The sequence below is a fragment of the Nerophis ophidion genome, linkage group LG08 (genome assembly GCF_033978795.1).
Source record: "Nerophis ophidion isolate RoL-2023_Sa linkage group LG08, RoL_Noph_v1.0, whole genome shotgun sequence".
In the NCBI taxonomy this organism is placed as follows: Eukaryota; Metazoa; Chordata; class Actinopteri; order Syngnathiformes; family Syngnathidae; genus Nerophis; species Nerophis ophidion.
Genome location: NC_084618.1, coordinates 13,138,300 through 13,159,120, shown reverse-complemented (window position 1 = coordinate 13,159,120; position 20,821 = coordinate 13,138,300). Strand labels below are relative to the sequence as shown.

Sequence of the window (20,821 nt, the reverse complement as noted above, 5' to 3'; positions counted from 1 at the left end):
CATCCCAAGAACACCATACCTACTGTGAAGCATGGGGGTGGAAACATCATGCTTTGGGGCTGTTTTCTTGCTAAGGGGACAGGACGATTGATCCGTGTTAAGGGAAGAATGAATGGGGCCATGTATCTTGAGATTTTGAGCCAAAACCTCCTTCCATCAGTGAGAGCTTTGAATAGTTGACCAAATACTTATTTTCCACCAAATAAATTCTTAAAAATTCCTACAATGTTAATTCTTGGAATTTTTTTTCACATTCTGTCTCTCACAGTTGAAGTGTACCTATGATGAAAATTACAGACCTCTGTCATCATTTTAAGTGGGAGAACTTGCACAATCGCTGGCTGACTAAATACTTTTTTGCCCCACTGTGTATATATATATATATGTACGTATATATATATACATACAGTATATATATATACGTACATATATACACACATATACACACTCATATATACATATACCGGTATTTACATATACATAAATATACATACATATATATATATATATATATATATATATATCTACATATATATATATATATGTCTTGATTGGATTATCCAGAGAATAGTGCTCGATACCGTGGTAGAGCGCAATATGTAGGTGTGGGAAAAAAATCACAAGACTGCTTCATCTCTACAGAACTGTTTCATGAGGGGTTCCCTCAATCATCAGGAGATATATATATATAAACACACACACATATATATATATACATATACACACATGTATATATACATTTACACATTATACCATATATATACACACATATACTAAACAAGTGTATATATATATATATATACATATACACACACACATTCAAATACATATCTATACATATATATACATATACACATATATATACATATACACTTAAATACATATATATACACTTATATACATCATACATACATACACACACGCACATATATATATATATATATATACACGTACATATATTTCTACATACATATATATACACATATACACACTCATATATATACACATATATATACATATATACACACATACATATATACATATACCGGTATATACATAAATATACACAAATGTATATATACATTTACACATATAGACCATATATATATATACACACATACATATATACTAAACGTGTGTATATATATATACATACATACACACACACACATTCAAATACATATCTATACATATACATATATATACTAAACATATATATACATATACACTTAAATACATGTATAAATACACTTATATACATCATACATACATACATACACACACACACACACACATATATATATATATATATATATATATATATATATATATATATATATATATTAACTTGTATTCTTTTTTTTTACCAGTGCAGCATGAACGTCTTTAAGAAAACTTGTACTTAGCTGTGTAACGTTTCTCTGGGAGTTAAATAAAATATTAAAAACATTTAAAAAAAAAAAAAAGATGCATAATGTGTCATATTGGGTGGAGTTAAATATATTTCCTGTCCGTCTCATAAGGGATTTAAAAAAATATATTTCCATCGATTATTTTTTGCAAAATGGCTTGTTGTGGTTTCGCGTGCAGTTCGTCCGCCGGCACTGCGGGGGGCGCTGCTCTCTCCAACCCCCGCACGCCACGCTTTCATCAGTGACGTGGATTTCTCGTTCAGAGTTGCAGCCAAATATCCAACCAGCAGCCTTTTCTTGAACAAAAAAACAAAACAAAACATCCAATTCTCTTCCATCAACGCCATATCCGCGCGTTAAGGACACCAACACGACACAGGTGAGTGCGTGGAGGAAGTCATCTGAAAGCAGACTTTCAAGAGTTCGTCTCCTTTTGCACAGGAGACAAGATGAGTAAAGCCGGCAAAGTCTTGCATTTAAAAGACAAAATCAGCGACAAGGAGATGGATTTAAGTCTGTGCAACCTCAGCGAGGTGCCCGTCAAGGAGCTGGTGAGTCACTTCAGCTATATTGCCAGAATGTAGCAGCATATAAAAAGGGACAAGCGGTAGAAAATGGATAAAGTGCATTACTCGGCTTGTTATAACACTGTTTTATGTTCGATTCCTGCCAACAGGCTTCATTCCCCAAAGCTACTTTTCTGGACTTGTCCTGCAACAACCTGACATCTCTGCCTGTAAGTATAACTGACATTTTATTATTATTATTCTGTATTAATCATTTACTTGAATTGCTCATGTTGTGCAATTTAGTTGGTGGTCATGCAAATTATTGCCAATAAAAATGATTCATGCTATGAAAACACACAAATAATTAAAGCTGCAAGCAGCGATGGACGGGACCAACTTTTGCTGGTGTTTCCTGCCTTTATCAATTCAACATATCTTTACCTGCACATTACCTACCTTCCCTGCATCCTGGGGTCACACTGGTGCTTCTTTCTGTCACCCATAATGTTTGAAAAAAGGTGACGGGTTTTTACAAAACTTTTTTTTGAAGGGGTAATTGCCAACTTCCTGTTGGTTTTTGCTGAAGGATGTCAATTATTAAAATGTAGGTCTAAGTGAGACCTACATAGAGGTTTTAGTTTTAATGTCTCTCCGACATTCCTACCAGAAGTTTTAAGCAGTTTTGTCTGTTTTCTTTCTAGGAGCAGTTCTGTCTGTTTTATTCCGAGGGGGCGCTAGAGCGCAATTAAGAGTTTTTCTATTAGATCGTAATTTTCGCCAGTCCTGATGTGTGTGTCCAGTTTGGTGAGTTTTGAAGCATTTTAAGGGGGTCAAATTACAGCTCAAAGAGGCAAAAATGAATTTTTTTTAGGAACATTTTGATTTGAAGGGGTTTTTGCCAACTTCCTGATGTTTTTGCTGAAGGATGTCGATTATTAAAATGTAGGTCTAAATGAGACCTACATAGAGGTTTTTGTTTCATGTCTCTCCGACATTCCTACCGGAAGTTACAAGCAGTTTTGTCTGTTTTCTTTCTAGGAGCAGTTCTGTTTTATTCCTAGGGGGCGCTAGAGCGCAGTTTAGAGTTTTGGGGTTTGATTTTTCTATTAGATCGCAATGTTCAGCAGTCCTAATGTGTGTGTCCAGTTTGGTGAGTTTTGAAGCATTTTAAGGGGGTCAAATTACAGCTCAAAGAGGCAAAAATGAATTTTTTTTAGGAAAATTTTGTTTTGAAGGGGTTTTTGCCAACTTCCTGTTGATTTTTGCTGAAGAATATTATATTACGAAATCTAGGTCTAAATCAGACCTACATAGAAGTTTTTGTTTCATGTCTTTACAACATTCCTAACGGAAGTTACAAGCAGTTTTGTCTGTTTTTTCCTAGGGGGCTAGAGCGCAATTTTGAGATTTGGGGTTTGGTTTTTTATTAGATGGCAATTTTCGCCAGTCGTGAGGTGTGTAAAATTTGGTGAGTTTTGAAGCATGTTAAGGGGGTCAAATTACAGCTCGAAAAGGCGGCGGAATGATAATAATAATAAAGAATAATAATAACAAAACCTTACAGATACAATAGGGTCATCTGTCCTAAAGGGACATTCGGTCCCTAAATATCAAACCATATATTACCTCAGTACATTTTGTCATGAAGACGCTACATTTGCCAGGGAAACACTATTATTTGCATTGAAAACAACATAAATTACCACAAAATAATTTTACTTTATGCAACATGCAATGAAAACACAATTTAAGTATAAAAAAAAAATCACCAATTAAAGGCCTACTGAAAGCCACTACAACTGACCACGCAGTCTGATAGTTTATATATCAATGATGAAATATTAACATTGCAACACATGCCAATACGGCCTTTTTGGTTTACTAAATTCATCAATCAATCAATGTTTACTTATATAGCCCTAAATCACTAGTGTCTCAAAGGGCTGCACAAACCACCACGACATCCTCGGTAGGAAAACTCACACCCAGTGGGACATTGGTGACAATAATGACCCAGTGGGACGTCGGTGACAATGATGACTATGAGAACCTTAGAGAGGAGGAAAGCAATGGATGTCGATTGCAATTGCAATTTAAAATTTCGCGCAAAGTATCCTTTTGAAAATGTCGCGGTATGATGACGCGTGCGCGTGACATCATGGATTGTAGCGGACATTTTGCTCCAGCCCCGATCCCAGCTATAAGTAGTCTGCTTTAATCGCATAATTCCACAGTATTCTCGACATCTGGGTTGCTAAATCTTTTGCAATTTGTTCAATTAATAATGGAGACGTCAAAGAAGAAAGATGTAGGTGGGAAGCGGTGTATTGCGGCCGCCTTTAGCAACACAAACACAGCCGGTGTTTCCTTGTTTACAATCCCGAAAGATGACGGTGAAGCTTTACTATGGAACAGAGCGGTCAAGCTAACATGGTTTCCTACCGCATGTCAACCGGCAGGTTTCGGTGAGAAAATGGTGATAATAAGTCGCCTCTTACCGTGGACATGAGCGGGAGAGCTTGCGTCGTTCCTCGTGCACCTGTCAAAGAGACAGCTGTGGACTCTCTTGCCTTCTCCCAACAGCCGCCCCCGACTGTCGGATGCTTCCACCGATGAGGAGCGGGGAAAAAAAATCTCAGCCCGGCCCCAACGGCTGCCTTCGCTTCGCCTCGTCGAGAAACGTGGCTTCCCTCAGAGACACTGGCGGTCACCACATCCGTGGCCACACCTCTCCGACTTTCACTAAAACGCTAAAACACTAGTAACACAATAAGCAGATAAGGGATTTTCCAGAATTATCCTAGTAAATTTGTCTAATAACATCTGAATCGTTCTGCCGTCTAGTTTTTTTTGTTTTGTTTTTTGTAGTCCTTCACTCTCATTTTCCTCATCCACGAATCTTTCACCCTCGCTCAAATTAATGGGGAAATTATCGCTTTCTCGGTCCGAATCGCTCTAGCTGCTGATGGCCATGATTGTAAACAATGTTCAGATGTGAGGAGCTCCACAACCCGTGACATCACGCGCACATCGTCTGCTACTTCCGGTACAGGCAAGGCTTTTTTATTAGCGACCAAAAGTTGCGGACTTTATCGTGGATGTTCTCTACTAAATCCTTTCAGCAAAAATATGGCAATATCGCGAAATGATCAAGTATGACACATAGAATGGACCTGCTATCCCCGTTTAAATAAGAACATCTCATTTCAGTAGGCCTTTAATGTCACAAACACTATATTTAGCCACCAAAATGCTGTATTCTTTGATAAAAACAACACATATTACCACAAAATCTTTGTATTTTGTCATAACACTTTGTCCACAAAGCACAGTCTTGCCATGAAAACACAAAATTTAACATGAATACCAAACAACAATTGCCACAAAAACGCTACATTCTTTGATGAAAACAACATAATTTACCACAAAACCATTTTATTTCATACATCATGCCATAAAAACACAATTCGGCATACAAATTCACCAATAAATGCCACAAACACTATATTTAGCCACAAAAACGCTACATTCTTTGATGAAAACAACATATATTACCACAAAACCATTGTATTTTGTCAAATCACTTTATTTACCATGAAAACACTAAATTCAACAAACACCAATTAATGTCACAAACACTACATTCAGCCACAGAAACACTACATTCTTTGATGAAAAAGCCACATATTACTAGCAAAACCATTGTATTTTGTCATAACACTTTGTCAAGAAAGAACTGTCTTGCCATGAAAACACTAAATTTAACATAAACAAAGCTCTACATTTAGCCACAAAAACGCTACATTCTTTGATAAAAAAAAACATATTTGCACAAAACCATTCTATTTTGTCATAATACTTTGTCAAATAAAGAACTGTCTTGCCAGGAAAACACTAAATTTAACATGAATAACAAACAACAAATGTCACAAAAACGCTACATTCTTTGATGAAAACAACATAAATTACCACAAAACCATTTTATTTCATACATCATGCCGTAAAAACACAATTCGGCATAAAAAATAACCAATTAATGTCAAAAACACTTTATTTAGCCCCAAAAACGCTACATTATTTGATTAAAACAACACATATTACCACAAAATCTGTCAGAACACTTTGTCAACAAAGCAGTCTTGCCATGAAAACACTAAATTTAACAGGAATAACAAACAATAAATGCCACAAACACTATATTCAGCCACCAAAACTTTACATTCTTTGATGAAAAAAACACATTAACATTAAAAAAACATATTTTGTCATAACACTTTGTCAAGAAAGAACTGTCTTGCCATGAAAACACTAAATTTAACAGGAATAACAAACACTATATTTAGTCACAGAAACACTACATTTTTTGATGAAAAAAACCCACATATTACCAGCAAAACTTTTATTTTGTCATAACATTATTTGTCAAGAAAGCACAGTCTTGCTATGAAAACACTAAATTTAACAAACAATAAATGCCACAAACACTATATTTATCCACAAAAATGCTACATTTGATGAAAACAACACATATTAACACAAAACCATTGTATTTTGTCAAATCACTTTATTTGCCATGAAAACACTAAATTCAACAAACACCAATTAATGTCACAAACACTACATTCAGCCACAGAAACACTACATTCTTTGATGAAAAAGCCACATATTACTAGCAAAACCATTGTATTTTGTCATAACACTTTGTCAAGAAAGAACTGTCTTGCCATGAAAACACTAAATTTAACATAAACAAACAAACACTACATTTAGCCACAAAAACGCTACATTCTTTGATTTAAAAAAAACATATTTGAACAAAACCATTGTATTTTGTCATAACACTTTGTCAAGAAAGAACTGTCTTGCCATGAAAACACTAAATTTAACATAAACAAACAAACACTACATTTAGTCACAAAAACGCTACATTCTTTGATTAAAAAAACATATTTGCACAAAACCATTATATTTTGTCATAATACTTTGTCAAATAAACAACTATCTTGCCATGAAAACACTAAATTTAACATGAATAACAAACAACAAATGCCACAAAAACGCTACATTCTTTGATGAAAACAACATAAATTACCACAAAACCATTTTACTTAATACATCATGCAATGAAAACACAATTAAGCATAAAAAATAACCAATTAATGTCAAAAACACTTTATTTAGCCCCAAAAACGCTACATTATTTGATTAAAACAACACATATTACCACAAAATCTGTCAGAACACTTTGTCAACAAAGCAGTCTTGCCATGAAAACACTAAATTTAACAGGAATAACAAACAATAAATGCCACAAACACTATATTCAGCCACCAAAACTTTACATTATTTGATGAAAAAAACACATTAACATTAAAAAAACATTATATTTTGTCATAACACTTTGTCAAGAAAGAACTGTCTTGCCATGAAAACACTAAATTTAACAGGAATAACAAACAAACACTATATTTAGTCAGAGAAACACTACATTGTTTGATGAAAAAAAAACATATTACCAGCAAAACTGTTGTATTTTGTCATAACACTATTTGTCAACAAAGCACAATCTTGCTATGAAAACACTAAATTTAACAAACAATAAATGCCACAAACACTATATTTATCCACAAAAATGCTACATTATTTGATGAAAACAACACATATTAACACAAAACCATTGTATTTTGTCATAAAACTTTGTCAAGAACTTCCTTGCCATGAAAACACTAAATTTAACATAAAAACAAACAACAAATGCCACACAAACACCACATTCTTTGATGAAAACAACATAAATTACCACAAAACCATTTTACACAATTAAGCTTAACATTTCACCGTTTCGTGAATTGTGAAGTGAATTATATTTATATAGCGCTTTTCTCAAGTGACTCAAAGCGCTTTACATAGTGACACCCAATATCTAAGTTACATTTAAACCAGTGTGGGTGGCACTGGGAGCAGGTGGGTAAAGTGTCTTGCCCAAGGACACAACGGCAGTGACTAGGATGGCACAAGTGGGAATGGAACCTGCAACCCTAAAGTTGCTGGCACGGCCACTCCACCAACCGAGCTATGCCACAAACACTATATTTAGCCACAAAAGCACTACATTATTTGATGAAAACACATATTTCCACAAAAAACCCATATTTGATGAAAACAACACATATTAGCACAAAAACCTTGTATTTTCTCATAACACTTTGTCAAGAACTGTCTTGCCATGAAAACACTACATTTAATAACAAACAATAAATGCCACAAACACTACATTTTGCCACAAAAACACTAAATTATTTGATAAAAACTAAATATATTAGCACGAAACCATTGTACTAGCGGTAAAAATTGAATGGAATTTGTCGTAACACTTTGTCAAAAAAACAACAACTGTCTTGCCATGAAAACACTAAATTTAACATGAATACCAAACAACAATTGCCACAAAAACGCTACATTCTTTGATGAAAACAACATAAATTACCATAAAACTTTTTTATTTCATAAATCATGTCATAAAAACACAATTCGGCATAAAAATTCCCCAATTAATGTCACCAACACTATATTTAGCCACAAAAATGCTATAATCTTTGATGAAAACACAATTTACAACAAAACCATTCTATTTTGTCGTATCACTTTGACAACAAAGCACAGTCTTGCCATGAAAACACAAAATTTAACATGAATAAAAAAACAACAAATGTCACAAAAACGCTACATTGTCTGATGAAAATATGTATTATTACCACAAAAACATTGTATTTTGTCATATCACTTTGTCAAGAAAGAACTGTCTTGCCATGAAAACACTAAATTTAACATAAACAGCAAACAAACAACAAATACTGTATTTAGTCACAAAAACGCTAAATTTTTTTGATGAAAACATGTGTATACATATATATATATATATATATATATATATATATATATATATATATACACACACATCCATCAATTTTCTACTGCTTATTCCCTTTGGGGTCGCTGGTGCCTATCTCATCTACAATCGGGCTGAAGGTGGGGTACACCCCGGACAAGTCGCCCCCTCATCGCAGAGAAATAAAATAAATAATTCTAAATATTATCTTCACTATTTTCAATCATCGTTTTTCCACACTTTCAGAGAAATGACATGCCTACAGTACTTTTTCTGATTAGCAAATAAAGAAGGAAAAAAATACATATATTGTATTTTGGAAAGTAATGTTGTTTACCCCCTATCTTATTTTCCTATCATTGTTCTTCATTATTCTATATAAAGTAATTTGAATGGGCTAAAAGCCTAACATTCCCTGACAAAGACCTTCACACAGGGAAAAACAACAACTTTAAACCTAATACAATTTATTTTTAGAATGTGCAACAATGTTATTATTATTTCCTATCATATTTTTTTTTCCTAAAAATACTTAAACAGAAAATATATGTATATATTAGGGCTGTGAATGTTTGGGTGTCCCACGATTCGATTCAATATCGATTCTTGGGTTCACGATTCGATAATATATCAATTTTTTCGATTCGATTCGATTCCTCGATTCAAAAACTATATTTTTCCGATTCAAAACGATTCTGTATTCGTTCAATACATAGGATTTCAGCAGGATCTACCCCAGTCTGCTGACATGCTAGCAGAATAGTAGATATTTAAAAAAAAAAAAGCTTTTATAATTGTAAAGGACAATGTTTTATCAACTGATTGCAATAATGTAAATTTGTTTGAACAATTAAACGAACCAAAAATATGACTTATTTTATCTTTGTGAAAACATTGTTGTCAACTTATGAGATGCCATGCGAACTATTCTTTTTTATTAATTGTATAAATGTCTAATGATAATGTCAGTGAGGGATTTTTAATCACTGCTATGCTGAAATTATAACTAATATTGATACTGTTGTTGATAATATTCATTTTTGTTTCACTACTTTTGGTTTGTTCTGTGTGGTGTTTGTGTCTCCTCTCAATTGCTCTGTTTATTGCAGTTCTGAGTGTTGCTGGGTCAGGTTTGGTTTTGGAATTGGATTGCATTGTTATGGTATTGCTTTGTTGGATTGAAAAAACTAAAATACAATCGATTTTTTTTAAATGACAATTGATTCTGAATCGCACAACGTAAACAATTCGATTCGTATTCGAATTGATTTTTTTCCACACCCCTAATATATATATATATATATATATATATATATATGTGTATATGTGTATGCATCAGTGATCTGTACATGCAGTGTTGTGGTCTTTCTTGGCAGCCAGAGTTCTGCAACCTGACCCACTTGGTGAAAGTGGACCTGAGTAAAAACCAGCTGACCTGTTTGCCAGATGACCTGGGCAGCCTGGTCAATCTCCAGCACCTGGACTTGTACAACAACAAGCTGAGCGTGCTGCCCGTCAGCTTCTCTAAGCTGCGGGTCGGTACCCCTACTATTCAGCTATTTCTTTTATTGAGCGACCATATTGTTGATGCTCCCTTTTTTCTTTGTTTTGCTCCTAAAAGAGTCTGAAGTGGTTGGATCTGAAGGACAACCCGCTGGAGGTCAACCTGGCTAAAGCGGCGGGGGATTGTCTGGACGAGAAGCAGTGCAAACAATGCGCCGGCTGGGTCAGAAAAATAAAGCGGAACAAAAGGACGTGGATCATTAGCAACTAGAAGTAACTTTTTCTTTGTCTTGCAGGTTCTAAAACACATGCAAACACTTCAGGAGGAGGCTGACCTCGCACGGGAGAAACGTCTTTTGAGGGAAAAAGGTCAGGATCAGTGCATTGAGATATGGGTACAAAAAAAATGAAAGCTGCAAGCAGCGTTGGTCGGGTCCGCCTTTGGCTGCTGCCCCCGAGACCCACGGCCGGATAAGCGTTAGAAGACGCCTTGGAGCCACTATTTTGAGAATCTAATGCATTGTGAAAGTAATGCAGTTGTTGTATTGAAGTGAAAATATCAAACTTCCTGATGATTTTTGCTAAAGTATGTTAATTATTAAAATGTAGGTCTAAGTGAGACCTACATAGTGTTTTTGTTTCATGTCTCTCTGACAGTCCTACCGGAAGTTACAAGCAGTTTTGTATGTGTTTTCTTCCTAGGAGCAGTTTGTCCGTGTTGTATTCCTAGGGTGGCGGTATAGCGCAATTTTGAGTTTTGAGGTTAGGTTTTTTCATCAGATCGCAATTTTTGCCAGACCTGATGTGTGTGTCAAGTTTGGTGAGTTTAGAAGCATTTTAAGGGGGTCAAATAACAGCTCAAAGAGGCAAAAATGACATTTTTTAGGAGACTTTGCACAGGGGTTCTTTGAAGGCGCGTAAAATTTTATTTTGAAGGGGTTTTTGCCAACTTCTTGTAGATTTTTGCTGAAAGAAGTGAGTGTATGAAAATTGGGTCTAAGTCAGACCTACATAGGAGTTTTTGTTTCATGTCGCCATGACATTCTTAACAGAAGTTACATGCAGTTTTGTCTGTAATTATTTCCTAGGGGGCGCTAGAGCGCAATTTTCATTTTGGGGGATTGGTTGCTTAATATGTTGGGAAGGTTTGCTATACCGACGTGTGTGTCAAATTTGGTGAGTTTTGAAGCATGTTAAGGGGGTCAAATTACAGCGCGTAGGTGCGGAATAAGTCCTTTGCCATGGGCCAAGGACCCTAAAAATCTATATATACATATGTGTGTATATTAGAGATGCGCGGTTTGCGGTCTCATCTGTGGAGTACCTGCGGGTAAACCGCGGGTCGGGCGGTTGACATGACGAAAAAATTGATTTTAATTAGATTCGGGCGGGTGGCGTTTGAACCATCCGGTAATATTTGATATACATGGTTCTGGGATCGGTATCCTTTGCCATTCAAAGAGCCGTTTAAGACCCGTGTCGTAAAGCGAAGAAGACAATAGGAGACGCTATTATTCTCTAGAATGACTGCCGGCAGTCACCCAGATATTAAATATTAGGACGTGCTATGAAGTCGTTGACTTTGTCGCCTTCTACAACATACACAATCTGCTTGTCAGTCCAGCATCATGTTGTGTGTGGTTTCCGCAGCAACACGCACACGACTGCAAGGCATACTGGGTGGCAGAGTACAATAATGGTTGTGATATAAACAACTTTAACACTCTTAGTAATTGGCAACACTAAAATTGGCCCTAGTGTGTGAATGTGAGTGTGAATGTTGTCTGTCTATCTGTGTTGGCCCTGCGATGAGGTGGCGACTTGTCCAGGGTGTACCCCGCCTTCCGCCCGATTGTAGCTGAGATAGGCGCCAGCGCCCCCCGCGACCCCGAAAGGGAATAAGCGGTAGGAAATGGATGGATGGAGTAATATGCGCCACGCTGTGAAGCCACACCAATTAAGAACGACAAACACAATTGGGGAGAACATCCCAGTAACACAACATAAACGCAACACAACAAATACCCAGAATCCTTTATATCCATGACACTTCCTGACTATTTATACACCCCGAACTCTGTGAGTGGTAAAGGTGGCCAACCTCTGATGTAATTCAGCGGGCGTTTTTTTTATATATTGTTGGTTCGGGTGGAAGGCGGGTGGATGACAATTTTGGTGATGCGGATGATATAATTGCCTATCCGCGCATCTCTAGCGTATATACACACATATATATGTATATTTATGTATATACGAATACATATGTATATGTGTATGTATATATATATATATACACACACACATATATATGTGTGTAAATATGTATATATACACACATATATATGTATAAATGTATGTATGTATTGTGTATATGTATATATATATGTGTATATATGTGTATGTATGTGTATATATATATGTGTGTGTATGTATATATGTATATATATATATATATATTGTTTATATACAGTATATATATATATGTGTGTATGTATATGTATATATTGTTTATATATGTATGTGTGTGTATATTTATGTTTATGAATGAATGATCTTTATTGTCATTGTGCATGTACAGGTCCAACGAAATTTAGGTTGCTTCCTAAATTATATAACCAATCAAAACGCAGTGTTCAGTATCGTGGCCACTGATCTATATATATATATATATATATATATATATATATATATATATATAGATCAGTGCTAATGTTAGCATGCTAGCATTAGCATGCTAACATTTTAGCAAACCAATCCAATCAAAACGCAGTGTTCAGTATCGTGGCCACTGATCTATATATATATATATATATATATATATAGAGATCGATCAGTGCTAATGTTAGCATGCTAGCATTAGCATGCTAACATTTTAGCAAACCAAACCAATCAAAACGCAGTGTTCAGTATCGTGGCCACTGATCTATATATATATATATATATATATATATATATATATATATATATATAGATCAGTGCTAATGTTAGCATGCTAGCATTAGCATGCTAACATTTTAGCAAACCAAACCAATCAAAACGCAGTGTTCAGTATCGTGGCCACTGATATATAAATATATATATATATATATATATATATATATATATATATAGATCAGTGCTAATGTTAGCATGCTAGCATTAGCATGCTAACATTTTAGCAAACCAAACCAATCAAAATGCAGTGTTCAGTATCGTGGCCACTGATCTCTCTCTCTCTCTCTCTATATATATATATATATATATATATATATATATATATAGATCTACTGGTTAATGCTGCTGTGTTGATATTTTTTATTCAATTAGCATGTCTTTATGCCTGGAAATGCTTAATTAACGCTGATATATGTTTTAATAGCATAGAGTAAATCTGCAAACTTTAAAGCGCAATATGGCGTGGGAGGACTATTATATACAGTAGAGCCAAAGTAGTAGACGACCCTCAGCCACTAGGGGGCGTGTTTAAATGCTGTTGGTGTTGAAGTCCTCAGTGTTTCTGCTTTCTGGCGACGTCCTCAGAGCTGGAGAAGAAGAAGGAGGCCAAGCAGAGGGAGCGCGAGGCTCGGGAGAAAGAGGCTCGCAAGCGGGAGAAGGCGGAGGAGAAGGAGAAGAGGAGGAAGGAGTACAAAGCTCAGGTGGCCGCCGCCGCCGCTCAGGAGCAGCAGAGGAAGAGGATCGAGGAGAAGAAGAGCAAGAAGAAGAACGGCCAGGCGTCAGGTGAGTTGTTTGATTATTATTTATTATTCACTTAAAGGTCTTTTTACAGCATTCACCACAAATGGAAAATCGGAACCACAGTTTTTTTGTACAGTAAACTGCCTTTTTTATTCTTAAATATTCTCATTTTTTAGTGTATCATTTGATGGAAATCATAAATCCAGCAAACTTTTAACAGAACAATGTCTTAGAACGTTTATTTGTTGCATTTTTACATATTACAATTCAAAATATATGAAATTTTATTTTTTTACTGCCAGAAATGTAAAGAATGAAGACATTCATTTTTTTTAAGTGTCTTGAAGATAAATTATTTTTTTTTCATTTTATTGACATTCAGCATCAGATATTTCTATCCATTAGATGATATTCACATACATCATTTATCTGTTGTCTGCCCTAAATGTCAAAATATTTTTGTTTATATCCCAACCACACCCCCCCCCCAAAAAAAACAAAGTAGTATCAATTAAATAAACAAAAAATAAATACGTCAGCACTAAAAGTAGTAATTTGAACCTAAAATCAAAGATTTTGACACTTTTTTACCATCTTAGAAATACACAAACTTTTCCACTGTTATTAGGGCTAACATTACCATGCTAGCATTTTCGCTCCTTTGGATGATTAAAAACTAAAATTCATAGATTTTGACACTTTTTTCGTCTTTGAAGTACGCAAACATTTTTTCCACTGTTATTTGGGATAACATTAGCATGCTAAGATTTTAGCTCCTTTTGATGATTAAAACCTAAAATTCATAAATTTTGACACTTTTTTCCATCTTAGAAGTACGCTAACTTTTCCACTGTTATTAGGGCTAACATATAGCATGCTAACATTATATTTTAACTCCTTTCGATGATTAAAACCTAAAATTCATAGATTTTGACACTTTTTGCCGTCTCAGAAGTACACAAACTTTTCCACTGTTGTTAGGGCAAACATTAGCATGCTAGCATTTTAGCTCCTTTTGATGATTAAAAACTAAAATTCATAGATTTTGACACTTTTTTCGTCTTAGAAGTACGCAAACATTATTCCACTGTTATTAGGGCTAACATAGATAGATAGATAGTAATTTATTGATTCCTTCAGGAGAGTTCCAATAAAGTAGCATGCTAACATTCCACGTTACCATTTTAGCTCCTTTTGATGATTAAAACCTAAAATTCATAAATTTTGACACTTTTTTCCATCTTTGAAGTACGTTAACTTTTCCACTGTTATTAATGCTAACATTCCATGTTACCATTTCAGCTCCTTTTGACGATTAAAACATAATCTCATAGATTTTGACACTTTTTGCCGTCTTGGAAGTATGCTAACTTTTCCACTGTTAGCATGCTAATGTTAGCCCTATTAACATTATATTTTAGCTCCTTTCGATGATTAAAACTTAAAATTCATAGATTTTGACACTTTTTGCCGTCTCAGAAGTATGCAAACTTATCCAATGTTATTAGGGCTAACATTAGCATGCTAACATTTTAGCTGCTTTCGAGGATTAAAACGTGAAATTCATAGATTTTGACACTTTTTGCCGTCTTAGAAGTACGCAAACATTTCCACTGTTATTAGGGCTAACATTGGCATGCTAACATTCCATGTTACCATTTTAGCTCCTTTTGATGATTAAAACCTAAAATTCATAAATTTACGCTTTTTTCCATCTTTGAAGTACGCTAACTTTTCCACTGTTATTAGGGCTAACATTAGCATGCTAACATTGTATTTTAGCTCCTTTCGATTATTAAAACCTAAAATTAATAGATTTTTACATTTTTGCCGTCTTAGAAGTACGCAAACTTTTCCACCGTTATTAGGGCTAACATTAGCATGCTAACATCCCATGTTACCATATTAGCTCCTTTTGATGATTAAACCCAAAATTCATAGATTTTTACACTTTATGCCGTCTTAGAAGTACGCAAACATTTTTACACAGTTATAAGGGTTAACATTAGCATGCTAGCGTTGTAGCTCCTTTTGATGATTAAAAACTAAAATTCATAGATTTTTACACTTTTTTCCGTCTTTTAAGTACGCTAACTTATCCTCCTATTAGAGCTAACGTTAGCATGCTAACATTCCATGTTACCATTTTAGCTCCTTTTGATGATTAAAACCTTAAATTAATGGATTTTGACACTTTTTGCCGTCTTAAAAGTACGCAAACATTTTTACACTGTTATAAGGGCTAACATTAGCATGCTAGCATTGTAGCTCCTTTTGATGATTAAAAACTAACTAAAATTCATAGATTTTTTCCGTCTTTGAAGTACGCTAACTTATCCTCTATTAGAGCTAACGTTACCATGCTAACATTCCATTAAAACCTAAAATTAATGGATTTTGACACTTTTTGCTGTCTTGGAAGTACGCTAACTTTTCCACTGTTATTAGGGCTAACATTAGCATGCTAACATTATATGCTAGCATTTTAGCTCCTTTTGATGATTAAAACCTAAAATTCATAGATTTTGACACTTTTGCTATCTTGGAAGTACGCTAACTTTTCCACTGTTATTAGGGCTAACATTATCTTGCTACATTTTAGCTCCTTTCGATGATTAAAACGTAAAATTCATAGATTTTGCCACTTTTTGCTGTCTTAGAAGTACGCTAACGTGTTTCTACTGTTATTAGGGCTAATATTAGCATGCTAACATTATATTTTAGCTCCTTTTCATGATTAAAACCTAAAATTCATAGATGTTGACACTTTTTGCTTGTCTAGTATGTTCACTATTATTTAAGGACTAAATTGCAATAACAAACATGTTTAATGCACACTAAGATTTTTTTTGTTGTTAAAATAATGCCATTTTTTGTGGTCCCCTATTAGAAAAAGATAGAATTACTTGTTTTTTTTTGATTGATTGATATATTTTTATTTCAAATATGCCAAATAACAAGAGCAAGCTTGTTCCAATACAATGCTACAGCCTTAACAGCCATTTTAACCAAAAGAAAACAATGGAGGATAAAAAAAAAAAATAATTGAGCATTGAACTTTTTTTTTTTATTTCTTACAAATTTGAAAAGGAGGTACATTTTGGTAGCGGTATCAAGACAACCCTGCCGTGTAGTATAAAAAGAGTAAAACATCAATATCGAATTTTCCCATTTTTGGTTGAAATCCTGTACTTTGAGGTAAAAGTTACAAGGAACATTTAGAAACAATAACAAATTCATAAAACCAGAAATTGATCCGATGTTATTGAAGATAAATAAACATAAATTTTGGTGCAACTGGAAGAAAAAAAAAATGCTGCCAGAATGAACAACAATCCCCAAAAAAAGGCTGATGATTCGTCCACGTTCTTCTCCAGACAAAAAGACGGCGGCACAAGCGGCGTCCAAACCCCGGCCAACAGTCCTGGGCGTGGTCTTCAAGCTCCTCCTGCTGCTGCTGCTCGGACTGGCCGCCGCCGCCGCCGCCTGTCAGCTGACGGAGCTGCGCCAGGGCGACGCCTGCGTGCCGGTCAACGCCGCCGTGGACCGGGGTCTGGCCTGGGCCCGGGAGAAGGAGGGCGTGGTCAGAGAGCTCCTCTACGACCTGTCCGCCGCGGCCAAGGACTTCCTGGAATCCGCGCCAGCGTCCAAAAGCTAAACGCGCTTGAAAGCGATCCTCTGATCAAAACGCTGCTTCTCATGCGCGCGGCACGAAAGTGTGCAAGATCAGCTTAAATTCCTATGGAATTGTTGTCGCTCTTCGTACAAGCGCACGGTTTTTTTGAACGCGTCTTTTGTCGTCTTAAAACCCGGCTCATGGCGTCCTCCGATGTTCTCAAGAAGGGTGATTAAAAAAAAAAACATTCTGAATGCTAATCGTAACGTGATGACTTCATGCATCAATAAAAGTGGTCGAAGTTGCTAATGCTTGGCTTCAAGGAAAACCAAACTAATGTGTTTTGTCTCACTCACTTCCTCCTCGCCGGCTTTTTCTTCAATCCTGCGACGTCACTTCCTGTCTGCCGCTGCGGCTCAGCGCGTAGTCCCGCTCCCTCATGTGGACGGTGCGCTGGAGCAGGCTGCTCCGCACACGCTCGTCCATCGTCATCTCCAAGGTGGCCTCCTTGAACACCCGACACACCGACACCTGCCAGAGTCCACATCTTGTTTCACTTTGTCACATTTGATGAAACACTAAATCTATCTCTGAGATATTTTTGAAAATGTATTTTTTTAATACTTTAATGCTATATTTTCTCCTTTAAAAACGTCTATAGGCCTAGTGGCCACATGTGTGGACAGCACCTTTTACTACTGAATTGGGGTCTTATGGCCATGTATGTGGACACTTATACTGCCATCTGGTGGTGTCAGAAGAGTATAACATACAATGGAATTTGGGGGGGGAAAAAAAGTGTAAAAATAAGAATTAGCATGTCGCTAAACATGAAGTACACGTTTGTGTACTTATGGACTGAGTGCATCGTATCAAAATATGATGCTTAGTTTTTATTCTAATTAGGGTCCAATAAGCCCAAAAAGCAAAGAGAAATAAAATAAAATTAAAAAAAAGTATGTAAACAAACAGCTTGGGCCTTAAGAGGATAATTAATATTGCACCCTCCCTTTATTTATTTTTATTTTTTTTTAGAAATAATTACAGTGAGTGTTATATTAAAAGAATAAACTAAAAAAAGTACTAAATGTTAGGCAGAACACTAAAAAATGTATACAAAAGCATTCTTCTCTATATTCTCATGCATCAATAAAATAATAAATAAAAAAATGATTTTTAAAAAAAGTGTTAAATGTTAGGTAGAACAGAAAAAAATTTAATATAAAAGCTCCCCATCGATGAAAGAATAAACGAAAAATAAAAGTGTAAAAAACAAACTAAATGTTATGTAGAAGACTAAAAATGTTATAAAATAAAAAGTTCCCTTCTCTTATGTTTTTATGCATCCATATAAGAATAAATAAATTAAAAAAGTGTAAAAAAAAATAAGTATTAAATGTTAGGTAGAACACAATTTTTTTTTGTATAAAAAAAAGCTCCCTTCTCTATATTCTTCTGCATCAATAACAGAACAAATAAAATAAAAGAAGTATTAAATTTTAGGCAGAACACACATTTTTTTTATGAAATAGCTCCTTTCTCTATATTCTTATGCATCGATAAAAGAATAAATTAAAAAAGTGTTAAAAAAAAATGTATTAAATGTTAGGTAGAACACAAAAATAATAAAAAAAAGTTATCTTCTCTATGTTCTTATGCATCGATAAAAGATTAAATTAAAAAAACTTTAAAAAAAAAAGTATTAAATGTTAGGTAGAAAACAAAAATAATAATAAAAAAATCTCCCTTTTCTATATACTTATGCATCGATAAAAGAATAAATTAAAAAGGTGTTAAAAAATGTATTAAATGTTAGTTCACAAAAATAATTAAAAAAAGTTATCTTCTCTATATTCTTTATGCATCGATAAAAGATTAAATAAAAAAAGTTTAAAAAAATAAGTATTAAATGTTAGGTAGAAAACAACAAAATTCATAAAAAAGCTACTCCTCTATATTCTTATGCATCGATAAAAGATTAAATAAAAAAAACTTTTAAAAAAAAAGCATTAAATGTTAGGTAGAAAACAAAAATAATAATAAAAAAGCTCCCTTTTCTATATTCTTATGCATCGATAAAAAATAAAAACAGTGTAAAGTAAAAGAAGTATTAAATGTTAGGTAGAACACAACAAAATTCATAAAAAAGCTACTTCTCTATATTCTTATGCATCGATAAAAGAATAAAAAAAGCGTAAAAAAAAAAAGAATTAAATGTTAGGCACAACACAAAAAATTTTATGAAAAAAAGCTCCCTTCTCTATATTCTTATGCACCGATAAAAGAATCAATAAAAAAAGGTGTTAAAAAAAAAATATTAAATGTTATGTAAAACACAAAAATAATAAAAAAAAAGTTCCCTTCTCTATATTCTTATGCATCGATAAAAGAATAAAAAAAGCGTTAAAAAAAAAAGAGAATTAAATGTTAGGCACAACACAAAAAAATGTAATAAAAAAAGCTCGCTTCTCTATATTCTTATGCATTGATACAAAATAAAAATAAAAACAGTGTAAAGAAAAATAAGTATTAAATGTTAGGCAGAACACAAAAAATTTTATAAAAAAAGCTCCCTTCTCTATATTCTTATGCATCGATAAAAGAATAAATAAAAAGTGAAAAAAAAAGTATTAAATGTTAGGTAGAACACAAAAAATGTCATAAAAAAAGCTCCCTTCTCTTTATTCTTAATCATCGATAAAATAATAAATTTAAAAAGTATTAAATAAAAGTATTAAATGTTAGGCAGAACACAAAAAATTATAAAAAGCTCCCTTCTCTATATTCTTATGCATCGATAAAAGAATAAATAAAAAGTGTAAAAAAAGAAAGAGTATTAAATGTTAGGCCGAACACAAAAAAATTATAAAAAAAAAGCTTCTCTATATTCTTATGCATCGATAAAAGAATAAAAAAAGTGTAAAAAAAAATTTAATGTTAGGCAGACCACAAAAAAAATTATTAAAAAAAGCTCCCTTCTCTATATTCTTATGCATCGATAAAAGAATAAATAAATAAAAAAGTGTAAAAAACAAAAGTATTAAATCTTAGGTAGAACAACACTTTTTTATAAAAAAGCTCCCTTCTGTATATTCTTATGCATCGATAAAAAAATAAACAAAAAGTGTAAAAAGAGTATCAAATGTTAGGCAGAACACAAAAAAAATTATTAAAAAAAGCTCCCTTCTCTATGTTCTTATGCATCGATAAAAGAATA

The 20,821-nt window shown here is 34.0% G+C and overlaps 2 protein-coding genes across 4 annotated transcripts in view; one reads left to right on the top strand and one right to left on the bottom strand.

Moving 5' to 3' along the window:
- nat9 (N-acetyltransferase 9 (GCN5-related, putative)) overlaps positions 1-20,821 on the bottom strand; it is a 94,913-nt gene that overhangs the window by 60,474 nt on the left and 13,618 nt on the right. The window contains exons 6-7 of one of the 3 annotated variants that reach the window (XM_061907724.1): positions 17,961-18,135; positions 17,034-17,546 (exon numbers count right to left, since the gene is read on the bottom strand). In XM_061907724.1, the coding sequence (XP_061763708.1) occupies positions 17,983-18,135 (153 nt within the window). In that variant the 3' untranslated portion in view covers positions 17,034-17,546; positions 17,961-17,982. Of the gene's footprint in view, positions 1-17,033; positions 18,136-20,821 lie in introns of those variants that run through there. The other 2 variants (XM_061907725.1, XM_061907722.1) reach the window with 2 other exon arrangements.
- Positions 1,624-17,937, top strand: lrrc59 (leucine rich repeat containing 59). The gene is made up of 9 exons (XM_061907721.1): positions 1,624-1,695; positions 1,727-1,791; positions 1,854-1,963; positions 2,089-2,148; positions 10,187-10,345; positions 10,432-10,536; positions 10,610-10,682; positions 13,833-14,030; positions 17,366-17,937. Exons 3-9 carry the CDS (start codon positions 1,862-1,864, stop codon positions 17,644-17,646), a joined length of 978 nt encoding a protein of 325 aa, XP_061763705.1. The 5' UTR covers positions 1,624-1,695; positions 1,727-1,791; positions 1,854-1,861; the 3' UTR covers positions 17,647-17,937.

Bases quoted from the DNA above. Each gene is read 5' to 3' on its own strand.
- lrrc59 (XM_061907721.1), top strand. From the start codon at position 1,862: ATGAGTAAAGCCGGCAAAGTCTTGCATTTAAAAGACAAAATCAGCGAC. The intron at 10,346-10,431 runs GTCGGTACCCCT...TGCTCCTAAAAG, and splicing joins TCAGCTTCTCTAAGCTGCGG to AGTCTGAAGTGGTTGGATCT. The intron at 10,537-10,609 runs GTCAGAAAAATA...TTTGTCTTGCAG, and splicing joins GCAAACAATGCGCCGGCTGG to GTTCTAAAACACATGCAAAC.